Source organism: Oreochromis aureus, linkage group 9, assembly GCF_013358895.1.
Source record: "Oreochromis aureus strain Israel breed Guangdong linkage group 9, ZZ_aureus, whole genome shotgun sequence".
Classification (NCBI taxonomy): domain Eukaryota; kingdom Metazoa; phylum Chordata; class Actinopteri; order Cichliformes; family Cichlidae; genus Oreochromis; species Oreochromis aureus.
In genome coordinates this window covers 8,364,772-8,380,761 of record NC_052950.1, presented here as the reverse complement: position 1 = coordinate 8,380,761, position 15,990 = coordinate 8,364,772, and the positions used below count along the sequence as shown (strand labels likewise).

At 41.8% G+C, this 15,990-nt stretch overlaps 1 protein-coding gene and 2 non-coding genes across 5 annotated transcripts in view; 2 read left to right on the top strand and 1 right to left on the bottom strand.

Annotated features, from left to right (window-relative positions):
• Positions 1-58: 58 nt before the first annotated feature.
• On the top strand, positions 59-130 carry trnaw-cca. Its single transcript has one exon. It is a non-coding gene; the product is annotated as a tRNA-Trp (tRNA).
• A 5,748-nt stretch (positions 131-5,878) lies between these two features.
• Positions 5,879-15,990, top strand: part of LOC116311274 (partitioning defective 3 homolog) — a 354,699-nt gene continuing 344,587 nt past the window's right edge. The window contains exon 1 of one of the 3 annotated variants that reach the window (XM_039617402.1): positions 5,879-6,425. In XM_039617402.1, coding sequence (XP_039473336.1) covers positions 6,306-6,425 — 120 coding nt within the window. In that variant the 5' untranslated portion in view covers positions 5,879-6,305. The remainder of the gene's footprint in view (positions 6,426-15,990) is intronic. The other 2 variants (XM_039617400.1, XM_039617399.1) reach the window with 2 other exon arrangements.
• trnaw-cca lies at positions 13,722-13,793 on the bottom strand. Its single transcript has one exon. It is a non-coding gene; the product is annotated as a tRNA-Trp (tRNA).

The following is a 15,990-nucleotide window of genomic DNA, read 5'->3' as shown; positions in this document are numbered from 1 at the left end:
AGCCCACACGGACATATAGCAGTTTGTAGTTGGCTTTCATACTTGCGACAGTATGGAGGACCTCGTGGCGCAACGGTAGCGCGTCTGACTCCAGATCAGAAGGTTGCGTGTTCAAATCACGTCGGGGTCATAACTTTTCAAAATCGTCAGTCTCACACGTCATGAATAAATGCTAACAATATTCAACTACAACAGCAGCAAGGAAAATCAAAGGGAAATCGATGTTTCGCTTGTCGGCGTGACATGTCTAACAATAACTTCATCTTGGAGCTCTCTACCCTCTGAGGTTGGTCTGCATAAGACAGCAAGCAAGGCAAACAGTTTACAACAAACAAACAGAGATTAACATGTAAATGGGTAAACGGCGTTTATAAACAGGTAAAAGTACTTTTCAGCTAGAAACAGTCAAGAACAACAAATAAGGAGTTTTTAAAAATACCAGCATTTTTGTTAGCTCTTGATGTGAAGAAGTAGTCTGTTGAAGACTGTTTTAGCAGCTAGTCTACTGTACAGGGCCAGTCTGCAGGAGGGTTCAATCTAGCACAACACCCTGCACTTAAAAATGATGAAGAACTGGGTCAAAACAGTTCTTATGATGGACATATTCAGATTTAATGAATATGACAAGTCACCCAGCCCCAAACGTTAACTTTGTTACCATAAACTGTGTCTCAGAGCAGGTCCTTCGGTGCCTAAGCATTGTCTCCCTTGGGACTGTTATTCAGAGAGCGCTACATCTTTGAAGAAAAATTGTGTGTTTTACCTACAAAACGAAGCACAAAAAAACCCCACTTCCCCTCGCTACCTCCATCTTTTTGTTTGATTTGTAGGTCTTGTTTAAATGTTCCATTCGGAAACTAGGCCCTTGTGAATGATCAGTGCAACATGTGCAAATAAACACATTTGATTTCAGAGATCAAGTTACAATATGCTCTGACAGGCATTGGAAAATCGCAAAATAGAAAGCAAGTGTAACAAAGCGAAAGGCAGCATTTATAATCCGTGAAATCACACGGCTAAGGCCACGCTAACACCATTCTCAGTGCCCGCCCCACAAACACAGCAATTAAAGGCTCGAGGCTTAATCCAAACAGGGCATGACAGGAAAAGATGTAATATTTCTAAGAGCCTGCAGATGGAGGTATTTCAGCTTTCAGAAACACACAGAGATCTGATCTGATAGGCAAATTTTGTAAGAAAAAAAACATGCAAAAATGTTATTTATATGTGTTGCATCTTACAAAGGACAAGGGAGCTGTGCATGGTTATTCTGAGGTTAATTTGTTTAAAGCTTTTGCTGCATTAGTCATAGATGGGGTTTCAGTGTAGCCCTGAGCTACTAATGAACTAAAGTAAAGTGTAATTAGCCCCACTACTGGAGAAATAACACATGCCTCGGCATGCAACACACTGTGAACATTAACAGGACGTGTTAGGTGATGTTAGACAACACTGAGAGTGATTTAAATATCAAAACAGCAGTTTCTTTTTAATTAGAGTTGCATCAACATGCAAGCGAGGCAAAAGGCCAATGTCTAATAACTTTAAAACTGTATAGAGGAAAATTAAACTGCATAGTTTTATTGAGTAGACGCCCATATAACCCAATAGTTCCTGAGGGGATTTGAACAACACTGTTCTTCAAGCTTTACACTGTACTTTAAGTACACACATTCTTTACTTAAGTAGAAGTACAGATACTTGGGTAAAAATACATAAATACACACACCCACACCTAAGCAGAAAAATAATTACAGTCAGTGGTTAAAGAGGGATTTGGCAGGCGGGGAAACCCTAAGATCTGTTGTAGTGGCTCAGCGTGAGAAAAAGAATCACAGCAGATTTTCTTTGTGTACAGGCTGTGATCAGCTGACCTGTGCTGCTACTCTGAGGTTTACTGCTGTTTATGGGTTTACACAACTGAATTCAACAAGATGTAAGTGGATCATTCACAGGCTAACTTCATTGATTTCCATCCGCTACACTGACAGTATACTGTTTATGCTGCGTATGTACTAGACTGTATACAGTTATTACAAAGGTGGAATTAAATGAATGACTACAAGCATTATCAGCTTAAATTCAAATTCATCTCTGCTATATTTTATATACCCTAACTCTGACCACAATTACCACAGCTGCTATGCACCAGTCTGACATAGTGTTTTACAGTAAAGTCACCACAGTACAGCAAACTAACCTGTTTATCCTGCACAACTGCAAAGGATTTTCATGCAACCTTTCAGTAACACTGAGTATACACCTTAGTTTGTTTTGAAGAATGTTTCACAATATGAAAAACTTCCCATCATATAACTTTAGCTTTCCAGTTGATGTCACTGAGCATCCTTACCTTTAAATATAACCTCTCTTTTTCTTCTCCTGTCCTGTCTTTCATACAGCTTTTTCTTTTTCTTCATCTCTGAATGAACTTCTTTCTAAAATAGCAGCTGGACCTTTAGCTAGCAGACACACTGTGCAACAGACTGCCACTGCAGTTTGTGTGGTTGCTGATGTTTGTTAAGCTCGTAGAAATGTTCCATTTGAAATTACCTGCCACTTAAAAAACTTTACTCCCGTTACTCGCTCCTCTTCTGCAGCATTAGCTTGATGGTGAAGTACTGCAACTGCAACTTATGGATATCTGCAACAAAAACGCCATTCTGGATCATTCTGGCCCACTTTAAACCTTGAACATTGCGTTATTAATTATATGTTTTGCGTCTGTGAGCCCTTTGAGTTTGATAAGTCCTGCTGATGGTTGCATCAATGGGATTGTCTTGATGCATGCTCAATCGTCCAGATAAGGAAATCCCAAAAAGTTAATTCTATTCATCTGGACGTAGTGTTTTCAGTAGGAGAAACATTATGTCACTTATCCAAGTGACTTCTTTATTCTAAGCTGACTGCAGTTTTCCCCTAACTTATAAACAGTAAATTTGCATAAGGACTGAAACTAGCACCACCGATGAGCAATGGGCTGTGAGTTCGGTTTCTTGATCATTAATATGCAAATTGTCATGACCATTTATCAACAACCACTGATCAATGACAATTGATCAATGGCCATGAATACATTGACAAACAAATGTCCTCGCTCAAGCTACATTGTGCTTTCTCTAATATCTGCCTTAAACATGGAAACTCAAGTGCCATGATCCCTCACTTTACTGCTCTTGGGCCTTCTCTGTTCTTTCACTCCAGTCTACAAGTTTAGTAATAATAGCAATGCCATTAATAGAGAATATATGTCATATTAGAATGTTTTGGTGAGGGTGGAGGAAGGATGTAGTAAATTCCACATGCATGAGCGAGCCTGTTTGATGTCATCTTGTGGTGGTGAGCGAATATGTCAGGACTCAGGTATGACCTCCACTCCTGTGACCATGTCATAGCACGCCTTGTGCCTGCTTTTATTTACGATGCCCCCTTTGTAGAAGGCAGGTCTGAAAATGTGTGAGAGAAGAATGTGGATTATTCTAGGTTCAGCAACCAATGGAACTGTGTGTTGTTGTGTGTGTTTGGGATAAATGGACTCAGGATTCATCAGACTGTAGATTTTGATTATGATTAGACTTCATTGTCTTCCAAATGTTTGCTGCACCACAGAGCATTGAAGCAGCAGCATGAACATGTTAATCACATTTTTTTTTAGTGCTAGAAAAATAGTTATGAAACCTACTACCCTCCGTACATATGCTTGTGTTACATTTCTTTCTGAATTGTTGTAGATAATCATGTTTTCAGTTAGGCAGCAGGGAACAGCTGCTTCTGTGTGATGATTATCAGCAAGGAATATGAGACCCAGGGACAGCGCTGGGTTTTCCTGAGTGTCCTGCCCCCCTTCCTCCTGCATTCCTGATGTGCAGTGGACAAACTGCAAACCAGCCTCTGAACTTATCTTACTATGGCAGTTGAGGTAAGCAAATGAGCTTGATTAATGGGGGGAAGAACTGACATGCTCACTGATGTTCCCTGCAGCAATCTCTCATGCAGACAGTCACAGTAGATTTTATGAGCACAATGTGATCTTCTTTCATATGTAAAGAGATGCAGCTGATATTGCATCGAATTCATTGAAGAACAACAGTAAAGTGGGGCTGCAGGCACAATTACTTTGCAATTTTGTATCCATGCTGTTAAGTGAATTATAATTTTTGTTGCTAGCTTGCTAGCTCCCACTGTACTCACACACCTGAGTCTTATCAATGCACGCGTGAATAAAGAATTCAATTTGCTTCATCAAACTGGTCCCAGTTTTACATATTTTTTTCTCCTACACCACTCTACACCACTAGATGGAGTACTTGTAGCATTTGTTAAAATGGAAGCGCATGGCAGAGCCCAGCTTGTCAAAGTACGTTCGCTTTAAGTTTTTTTGCATCTGTTTTGCAGTGTGTATGAACTTCACTGGAAGCTGAAGCTATTAATGCTTCTGTTCTGGTATCAGATATGTTTCCATAGGGGTGGCTGTGGCTCGGGTGGCTGTGGCTCAGGTGGTAGAGCAGATCAGCTACTGATTGGAAGGTTGGTGGTTCGATTCCTGGCTCCTCCAGTCTGCATGCCAAATATCCTTGGGCAAGATACTAACCCCAAATTGCCCTCCGATGCATCCATCGGAGTGTGAATGCTTATTAGTTGCACTTGAGTTTAGAAGTGCTTGTAAGAGTGGGCGTGATTGGGTGAATGAGGCATGTTGTATAGAGCGCTTTGAGTACTCCGGGAGAGTAGAAAAGCGCTGTATAAGAATCAGTCCATTTACCATTGCTCAAAAAAGTCAGAATAGAAACAGTTAAGGGTTTGGTATTGCATGGATAGTGTATGTCTAACCCTGAATAAGAAAAAAATGCATGCAGCAGTGGGGTTAGATATGTGTGGTGAGACATCAAAGGAGAAACACTATTATAGTAACATATCAAAGCAGGTTTCAAACCCTGAACTTCACTTTAGATCTTGCACCAATCACAGAATCATACAGTGTTAGGACAAAGGAGGTGGGGGCAGGTGCAGCCGTGTTCATCGTGTGCACTCATTTGGACCACATTGGACCAGAAAGAGTAGGAGCTGCAGGGATAGAGAGGAGCTCCGCAGAAAGGTTGCAGCTATTATCAGTGAATTGGGTCATACTTTCTATCCAGCCTTGGGCTGATTTTTCTCATCCTGCACTGCAGGTCAATAATTTATTACATTAATATATTCTTTGCAATCAGCATAGTCAAATACAAATCAGACTTTGTTCTATGCAACTCTGTCTGATAATATTCTGCATTTCATTTTGAGTCATTTATTAAAAATGAAATTCAGCATCCATCACCACATTCATCAGATCAAAGCGCGGTAATGCACGAGCGCTGCTTACTCCAATATGCCTGCCCTCCAAGCTTGAGTCCACAGGACGCCATTGGCTTGCCGTGACTCCCACACTCTGGGATCTCAGTTCGATATTACCCACAGGAATAGGAATAGGATAGTCAGAACATCTGTACTTAAATATTTCTAGCATGAAAAGTGAATCCAAAATAAACCTTGGTGCATGCCTTAAATAACACAAACTTGCCTGGAAAACTACCCAAGGCCTCCAGCCCCCAGCCGCCCCCCTTCAGAGTTTGTATGGAGCCCACAGGTCATTTTTTACCCTGTTACCCTCTAGTGACTTAATCCAGCCCTGCCCCCCATCATTTCAAAGACCACAGCATTATAACTACTACTCACATGGGGGGGGGGGGGTTGAAACGTTTAAGTTATATTTTAGTTATACTGATTACTCTCCACTGTGATAACAGGTCAGAAAAAATGCGGGTTTTGTTGGATAAAATGTTCCATTACACTATCAGTCCTCACCACTTTCTGCTGATAACCACCTGCCAGCGCAAATTTTTATTTAGTTTTTTAAATTTATGTATTATATGATAAGAAAGCAGGGAAATCTAAAGTGAACTGAGATGGATCAGCCCGCGCTGGGAACATTCTTCGTGCCTGCTCTGACATGTGGGCGCACACGCAGTGTCGGTTGTCAGCTGTCCAGTTGTGCGCTCTCGCTGGAGAGGCTTTTTCTGCTGGGAACTTTCTGTAAGTGAGTCAACACCGCACAGGGAGGACGCCACCCAGCCCTGCCGCTGGATCTTATGCTGGGCTTCTCTCTTCTCCTTCGAGGACGCAGGGCACAAAGACGAATCCGCTTGGGTCGACAGGCTGGGGATTTCGGTGTTTTCTGCTCCCACGCAGCGCCGGGGATGGTTATTGTCGCTTTGACGCGGCTTTTTCCTCTTTGGAATTAACGCGGCGGAGGAAAAAAAAGGAAAGAAATGAAAGTGACGGTGTGCTTCGGAAGGACCCGGGTGGTCGTTCCGTGTGGAGATGGGAATGTAAAAGTCCAGAGTCTTATCGAACAAGCGGCCATGAGGTACAAAAAGGCGATCGCAAAGGTAAGTCCCCGGCAACACACACCTCAGCCCCGGGGTGATTTCTGTAACCGCTCTGCGGAGCAGCGTGCCGAGTCCACACTGAAGCCTCAACATGGCGCTTTTTTCGGGAAAGAGACAGGAGAGAACCCCAGGGGCCCCCGATGCATGGGGTATGGGAGTCCAGGGGTGCACAAACGAGGGGGGAGGGGGGGCTTTTCATTGTTATCAAAGGTGTGTCGCTTGTGTGTATCTGCTTTAGTCTCCACCAAAAAGTTGGGACACTGAAAGTGTTCAGGTTTGCGCAGTAGAGGCGGAAAAGTGTGCAAAAGTGCACAGAGTTCAAACCGGATCAGCCAGCAGTGAAGGAGGGTAGCTGTCAAATGCATGTGTGCAGCCTGGTGTAAGAATACACACACACACTCTTATATCACAGTTAGGCTACTTTACTGTAAAGTAAGAGTCTAGACAATATAGGTGCATTCTTAATTTACTTTAATGTCTTCATAAAACAACATAAAGAGCAGAGCTTGTTGGCTTTATGAGAGCTCGTCCAACTACATGTTTAAAGAAAAGCCTTCATGTGTTGAATGATGGAACACATGGCTGTGTGAAGCCCCTGTGCCAAACAGGAATGAGCACACTGATTGCTTTTCCCTTTTGTGGGTTTCAAGTGGCCGAGCTTTAAAGCCCATTAAATGACTAATGAATGAATTAGAGTTTGGTACTGTTGCCATGACTAGCAGTGACAGCACTTTCTCCTCTTTGCCAGTGGGTGCTATTACAATTGGAGTCACGTTAACACTGGAGCAGGATGGAATACCTTGGCAAACCCCCCCCCCCCTTCTTCCAGTGTTCCTGTTTTCTGTTCTTGGAGAGAAGACATTACAGCTAAGCTTTAGCCAGGCTTACAGTGGTGGCTTGGATAGAACAATCAGCACAATCCCAGACACGCAGTGCTTCGTTTACGGCCTCTCCAATCACCTTCTTGGTGACAGATAAAACACTTTCAGCCTCGCTGCTAGAATTTAGCAGCTGATCTTTCCCGCTGTAGGCAAACGTGGATGATATGGGTCAACATTTACTCACATGAAGATCACTTCCTTCTTAGACACACACGCACGTACATACTCACACACATGCGTTCACTCCTCTGTTTACCAGTGCTTGATGGTTTTCCATGGTTCAGCAGAATGGAGGCGACTGCTCCATTGATCCATGCAGCTGTGCTGTAAACGTAGAAGTGTGCGTTCCCTGTGGAGATAACTTGGCTTTGGCTCAACATAAACTACTGTGCCATGCGCCAGAAGACCTTTGGACTACAGGAAGGCATAATGACACATAGAGCAGCTGAAAGCAATGCATGAATGCCCAACCCTTGAACCATAAGTCTTTTTGGCTTGTTTGTTTTTAGTAGCTACCCTTAAGGTTTCTTGGCATGCAGACATTATAATGTCATTTTTATCCGAGTCATAAAATCTTAGTTTATTATGCATAAAACATATTTTTGACAGCTTTTTGATAATTTGATTGAGCTTTCACGGGGAGAGCCGAGAACCTGAGCATGTCTGATGTTTCAGACGCCAAATGCCTGCTCTGACGGAAACATATCGACAAAGTGATCCAGGAAAGTACGGCAGGTGTTTAATCTGATGGCTCATAAAAAGGATCAAATGCAGGGTAGAGGTTTCTCGGACAACTTCACCTACTTCCAGGACACATTGAGGAGAGGAGGAAGCCTGAAAAGGTCAAAGCCCAAACAACACTTGGGCCTATAAAGGAAATCTTGATTGCCTAATAAATGATGCCTTGTAACAGTTTGAGGCTTTCACTGTTATAACATGCTTTGACATATTCAAAGAAGATCCAAAAGTTTTGGCATTCTGGTGTGATTTCTTAATGGTGTGCTATAGATTGAGAGTCCACTTGGGTCTGAGCGATCAGATGCCATCAGATCGCGAGCGTGAAGCTCTGCTTGGCTGTAGATTTACTGTTTTACAGCACAGTCTCGTCACGGATCTCAACCACAGGTCACTTTCACTGCTGTGACTTGTTCATTTGGTTCTTACCCTCTGAAACGATTATGCACTTTTTGCCATTTAATCTTGTTGTTCACAGTGGATCAGTCAATTTTGGCAGCTGCCATCTAATGAGCCTATATTTTAAAGTTGCTCTGAATCCACTTACCTTCTGCCTGACCGTAATGTCCTTATTTAACTCTTTTACACGTGAACCATTTTCAATTCTAATGGCTTTTTTTGGAAGCAGTGCTTAACTTGCTCTGGTAACGCTGTGCTCTTTTCATCTTTGCACTTACATTTATGTGTTCGAGGTTCGGCATTAGCTGTATTAAAGTCGCAGAGCTCAGTCAGACAGACAGTCAGACAGCATCACATGCTGTACTGGCATACCTGATCTTCTCCAGAGACTCTTGAAGGCTTTGTCACAGGCTCAGTGGGACCTGAGAGAGCAGACTCCCACTCAAGCACCATTAACTTTAGAGTCAATCTGGTCTACATTATGCACAGCCTTGAAGGGTTCATGCTAAATGGTATATTGGGCTTCTCTTCCTGCTTTTCTCTTTTCAAGCTGTTATTTTTAGTACTAGTAATATCGGTGTATTCACCAAAATTTTAGTCAGCTAAGCAGGAGCAATATGAGGGTTTTATTTTGCGGCCTGTCCACTGGGACACAAAACCCTGCATGGATGTGACGGAGAGGTTCAATGCTTCCTCTTGCTTCCCATATCTGCTACAGGATTGTACATTTAAATGACTACTGGATCCATAGGTTGTGGCTCTAAATCTTAAGAACTGAATTATTTAATCCTACTTGTCTGCAGTTCCTGCCCTAAATGTGTTGTAAAGCCTCCTAAGCTCATAATGGCTCTATATTTTTCCCCAAATTACGCAAATGCAGACTTGAGGCATGTTGCAGCATAGCCAAATTGTGTAAATACACCAAAGAAGAAGAAGAAGTAGAAGTAGCAATGTCCTTACAGGCAAAATAACATTGCAGAGTTCCATATTATGTATAATGTATTAATATACATTATATCTGCAGTATAAGATAATATCATCATATAATAAAACTGTGTATGTATCTACTGTAGAAACCTTGGAACTCATACTTACACTCAAATCAGGGATCTTGCATTGTTCAGAGAATCTTTAGTTGTTGTTGTGAGCTGCTGACTGTCTTGATTACCATGTAGATGCAAAATAACAGTCCTTCCCATGCCCTGATAGGGAAGAAATATTCAGGTTCTCATGCTGACTGTGTTCTCCCCATGCTTTGAGCTGCTCTAAAATACAGCCTTTGTGAGAACAACACTAGAATTTGGCAAGGTTAAATCATCTGTTTTCAACAAGGTTCTGAAAGTTCAGCCAGAAGAAAACGCTGGTGAAAGGTCACACATTCTGCTTGACATTTTGCTTACACAGGCTTTTACGTGAGCAGCTGTCATAGGGGGAGAGGTGGGCACGCCCTGGACAGGTCGCCAGTCTATCGCGGGGCTCCTGGCTTTATATGTGACAGTGAGAGCAGTCATCGTATTTGTAAGAAGACACATTTGTCTATCAGAATCTGCCAAACAAATGTTAAAGCTACATCTTGTTTGCTACATCAGATTCACCTGGCTCTTCTGGGAATTGTTTGCCATTAGTAAAAGTTCTGCCTAGTTTTATAATCCTCATCTGCTCTCAGGTAAGGGACTAATGCTGGGGCAGCTGTGCAGGAAGAAGCCACAGCAGGAAAGTGGGAAGTGTCTTTGAAAGGGTTGTCAGTGCCTGTTAGCTCACTTCATTCAGTGATTATGTAATAGCTGCAGTCTGTGAATAGGATTATGGAAGTTAGTTGAAGCTTGCTGGGGGGGGGGTTCATCTCGTGAGTTGACTGGAGAAGGCCGGCCAGGATGATGGGATGCAATGTGATGGCTTGTAACTGAGTACAAGAAGTTCTATGGTTCAGCTGTGGTCAGGAGGCAGCGCTTGAATTCTACCACAGCACAGAACAGAGTAGCACACTAAAAAAAGTGTGGCCTCACTAACCTTTCATCCTCTTTTTTTTTTGTATTCTCTTCTGGCTTTTCTTGAGTTTCCTTTTTGTTTTTCATCTTTTCTTGGATCTCACCAGTCTTTGAGTAAAACAGTCACAATCCAAATGTTGGTTTGCCCAGTTGTCCAGAAAGTGCAGGAAGTGCTGAATATCTTATCTGTCTACTGAGATCTGAGGGAGTGATTTGTATTGTCTTTAAGTGAAATCACAATGCAGTCAAAATCAGCTGCAGTAAAACGACATGTCATAGCACAGAAAGGAGATTACTGGGTGGAAAGGCCTGTAATTTTACACGGGGCCTGGTAACAGCATGTTGTATGTAGTGGTGACAGCAAGTGCAGTAATTAAATAAGAGTCTTAAAATTAGGAGTCGCTATGGAAATCAGTTGGTGTAAAAAAAATAAAATTAAAATGCAGAAATATTTCTATTACAGCCCATAAATTGCAGAGCAATTGGTTGCACTTGTACAACAGTTGGGACTGTGAAGCTGCACATTTATCCTGAATGTGTGCAAACAACTTTGCAGCATTGTTTTTATGGCCAAATATTTTTGACTATCAAATTCAGGCAGTTGACGTGGTAACAATCATAAAACCGGCAAGAAGTCTTGCTTACATTGGAGGACCGATGGAGCATCAGGACGCAAGATATCGAGTGTCCACTAATAGTGGGTCTCAGACCTCCGATAGTCTGCATGAGCATGTGTAAGCAAATATCAGATATGATGCCTGTATTAAAGCTGCAGAGGAGTTCAGTTTGATTTGGAGGATCCTTATTTATGTGTTAATGGTCTGAAAGTTATCACTTTACCTTTCTGTTTTGGCTTTACTATATGTAAACTCTGTTGGATAACGCAGCCAACATAGCACAACACAAACGGTCCCTGTGCCATGCAAGGACCAGCGCTGTAAGCTACACGTTTATTCAGCTTTGGATATGGTTAGATTTTAAGTAGAATTTGAGACTAGTGATTCACTGACTGTCTGGCAAGTTTCCCTGCTTGTGTGGACGGCATCAAGGACAATGACACCACACTCCGGGACGTTTTATCTAACCCAAACAATGCCTCTGTTCAGGGTCAAGATAAGCAGACATTACGGTTTTCCTGCTGAGGAGAGCGGCTCTCAGGTGTACACACAGGTGCTGATATGTATGCACATGGTAAGGGGGTGGAGTACATGCATGCAAAGCCAACAGAAAGCAAAACATTTGCAACCCGGGAAGCTGAATTTAAAGCCATTAGCTTATGTTTTTCAGACAAAGCCGGGCGGAATTCCTGGCAATAACTGCGTAACGCAGCAATGAAAGCGGGCTATGTTTTCAAGCCACGCCAACCCATTGGATGACTTCTTTTCCAGCTTCATATATCCTGTGTTAGGTCATTCAATGTGAAGGTCAACTTCTGTTGTCAATGCTGTTGTAGTTTTACAGATTTTTTTGGTTTGCTATGTTTATTCACTGTCCTTGGAGCTAAACAACATGAATTCTTTTTGGTTTATTGGGAGTCTTTTTCACCTCTGTTTAGATTTACAACAGTGTGACTGAGCCAAAATATTAAACACCAACTATCTTTCCTGCCCGCAGCCGGAGCTAAAAATAAAATTGCCCAACAGGAGGAAAATGACATGCACAGTGGCCCGAGTGTTGTTTCTGGGCTGCCATGAGGAGTCAGCTTAACCAGAAAAAAACAAATAAGTTGACACCACGGTCAGAATCCAGGCATCTGGGTTGACCTGCTCACTGCCGTGTGAGCAGCACAGATGTACATATCAGCCTATGCACCACTCTCAGCTAGGCAGCCAATGAATTCATCTTTATCTCCACTGATAACATTAATGCAAACTGGCAAGAAAAATGGATGATCAGAAGGAAAAGGAAAAAAGAGTAAAGAGAAGAAAAACGAGAAGACTCTTGCCCACAGGGTCAGACATCAGCGAAAAACACGCTAAATCGCACACTTTCCCTTTTTTGCTTTGTGTGTCTCTCCTGCAGAGGCTTGTCTAAATAAATACCTTTTTTGCACAGTGAAAGTATTAATATGAGATCTCAAACAGAGATATAATATGATACTAAAACATAGATTAACCCTCTTTATTCTGTTAATTGAAAAGCTGGCTTCAGCAGCTCCATCATGAAAGTGACACACTGTGCACATTAAAAATAACTGATCGGTAACTGATGGTTTAGTGAGCTTAATAAAATCATGTATGTGACTGTGAAATTATACATATTGGGCACTTTAATTTTAATAAAAATGTTCTGTTTTGGCTTAAGTAGGATTTGAATATAACATTTGTACATGTTACTTGAGTTTTTTTACACTGTCTTGTATGGTAGTCTTAATGTTTAAACACACTGCATCTTAAAAAAATGCTAGCAAACAGAAGGATGCTTTAAAAGCACAGAAAACACAATAGAAGTTGAATCTAACACAATGGGACTACAAAAACCCCCCCCAACAAATCTGAAGAAGGAAACCAAACCCAGAGAGCATCTAAATGTTGATCTAAATACTTGGCTGTAGGTCAGCAGGTGGGGCAGGTCATCTGGAAGGTTGGTGGTGCGATCCCTGGTTGCTCCCATCATTGTCACATAGAAAGTTTTTAGGTGAAAAACAAAATGCTTGTCTGAATGGGCGAATGAGGCATCTTGTATAAAGTGCTCAAGTAGAGTAGAAAAGTGCTATAGAAGAACAACCAACAACTGACACAATATGAAATCTATTCTTATTCTCGCACGGTGCCACTTTTCCATCCGGTAGAGCAAACGGCGTGTGCACAATAGCCTAAACTTGAGCCCAGTGTTCTCTCAGTGTTAGGTACGGCCCTACTAGCTTGTGTTTTCCACAGCCTTATGATGGTGGGGAGTTACTGTTTGTTATCTTAGCCTGCTAGTTTAGATAATCCAGTTAAACATTAGCCTGAACTGTTAGAAGCAGGAAACTAGAACCATCCCACTGCATGACTCAAAAGAAAACCCTGGACCCTTCGACCTCTACAGTGAGGACATCTGGTGGTTCTGGACCTCTGTTTTTATATATTTCTGTGTCTATTCAAAGGGAACCTGTGCTACAACATATTTAGCTGTCCTGGCACAGATTATGTGGTCAACTGACAGAATAGTGTGAGTCGGTGTTGTTTTACTGTGGACTTTACCAGCTGCTCTAAGTTAATGGATTAAAAACTCTGCATTTTTTTCATGGGTGTTGTTTTATTTATTTCACTAGGGGTCTTGCACACATTAAAGGGTGGATCTTAAAACTCTGACCCCGACGTGATTTGAACACGCAACCTTCTGATCTGGAGTCAGACGCGCTACCGTTGCGCCACGAGGTCCTGAATGCACTCTGACCAACCTACCGTCATTAACCTGCTCTCTCGGTCTCTCTCCCTCTCTCTGCCCTTCCATAAATGGAGCATTTTATCCAGTACTTAATGATGCCCTGACAATAGCTTATGCATGATTGTTGCATCAAATATTTTCTGTCTCGCTTCTGCGTGTCCTGCCGCTCCTCTCTTCGTCTAGTTTCATATTCACCTGACACACTTGCATTTGTTATCGCAGATTAGTCACCAGAAGATAATAGGGCTGCTCTGGGAAAGCTTACCATTAAGCTCCTTTCATGTTGTAATTTCGCTGATCTAACTGGTAGCTAAACGGCGATGTTGGGGAGTCAAAGCTTCTTGGCAGACGGCTGAAGCACAGTAGAACATGTGGAATTAGTAGCAGTCTTTTGTTAACCAGAACCCTCCTGTAGCTTGTGGTTTTAGCAAAGCCATTCTCTGACGTGTAACTCCTTTCATTAACCAAGTTATTTCCTCTACCCTTTACTTTATGTTTTTTTTCTTTGTCTTCTCTTTTCTTTTTCTTTTTCTTTTTTTTTGTTTTTGCTCAGTACATGAAAATATTCTGTCTTTTACTCTGTTTTGCCAGGCAAGTCGATGCAGGAATGTTGGTAGAGTTCAACAAAATCAAATCAAGCTTTTCCAGAAATGTCAAAACACCATCACGCAGTTCTGATGTCGTGCAGGGGCCCGGTATATAACAGAAAAGATTAACACATCATTCAGCTGCCGTTCTGGTCGGAGGATGGACTGCTTAACCTCTGTTTGGGCTATTTTTAAATGGAAAACTTGAGCAAGGTGACAAGCTGTTGAATTAAATGTATTTTAGGCAGAAAGGCCAGATATTATGTTTGCCAGTCCTGCTCAGATGGAAAAATCCTCTCAGCTTTCACAGAGTATTCTTAAAGGCCGCTTTGACAGCTTCCCATTGTTTACTCTTTGCACGTCTTGACACGGAGGTTCCTTTTTTTCCCCCTTCTAAAACACACGCATGACGTTTCCATATAGGCTGCCGTGCCTCCGCTTCAGAGTGAAGAGATGCTCCTAAATCAAGCTCTCAGCTTTCAAAGATTCCACTTATAGTTATACAGTCATTTCTTAGAGGCAGAGCTGCTCTGAAGGCAGAAATAATCTCTTTGGTTGACTTAAACTTCAGTGGGAAGCCAAGGAAACATAGCTCTGTAGACGGGCAAAATGGAACAGTTTGAAAAATGTGAATATAAAACGGATTTAGAAGGTCAGTTTGGGTAAAGATGTCTGCTTAGAGGAAAGAAGAAACAAACGGAGCAACCAGCCTGTTAAAATGTTTCCAGTCGACTCTAGTTTCAGATGTTCAGGGCAGTGATTGGTTGTTGATGTGATTTACTTGACTGAATGAGTGGCTCACCCTGCCCTGGCTGGTGGGATGAACCGAACATAAAGCTGACCGCAGGGTCAAGTAAGTCAAGTGGTCTCCATTAGCAGCTCATTAACAGCTTTGGTGCGGAGAACCATGCTTATCCATAAAAATGTTCAAAGCGTACTTTTAAGGGCAGGAAGTAAATCTGTGGATTTATTACATTCACAGTTTTTGAATTTTGGTATTTCCTTTTGTTTTGGGTACAGTAGCCATCTGAAGAATGTCTATCTTGTTTTTCTAATCAAACGTCTCCGTGAGATGACAATTCCTGCCTCGAGCTGGATTCAGCTATGAGCAAGTTGTTGCAAAGGCCAAATATGCAGTTTGTGGTGTTTCGACATGCAGACCATGCCTGCCCTTCTTGGGTGTGATCCACTGTTTTGTCAACAACTTATGGCCATGATTGCAGTTACAGAGCTGTGTTGGAGCACACAGTCGAGAAATTAACAAATGCGCCTCTGAAAGTGTGACAGCTGATAAATGTTTTGAGAAGTTTGATTTTTACAAACGTACAACCTGAAACAAACATATTCTTATTATAATGTAACATGTAGTATGTAGAATTATGAAATTGAGAGATTTATTACTTTATTCTGGCTTTACTCTCAATCCTTAAAAAAAAAGTTATTCATTCAAGTTTAGAAGACTTATTAAATTTAAAACCTGACTCATATTTAAATTGCACAAGAATACCCTCATGAAGCACATTTTAAAAAGCACTTCTACTGATTTGTCATTGAATTATTGTAGTATAACATGCTAGCAAATGTAATATGCTTGCAAACATAA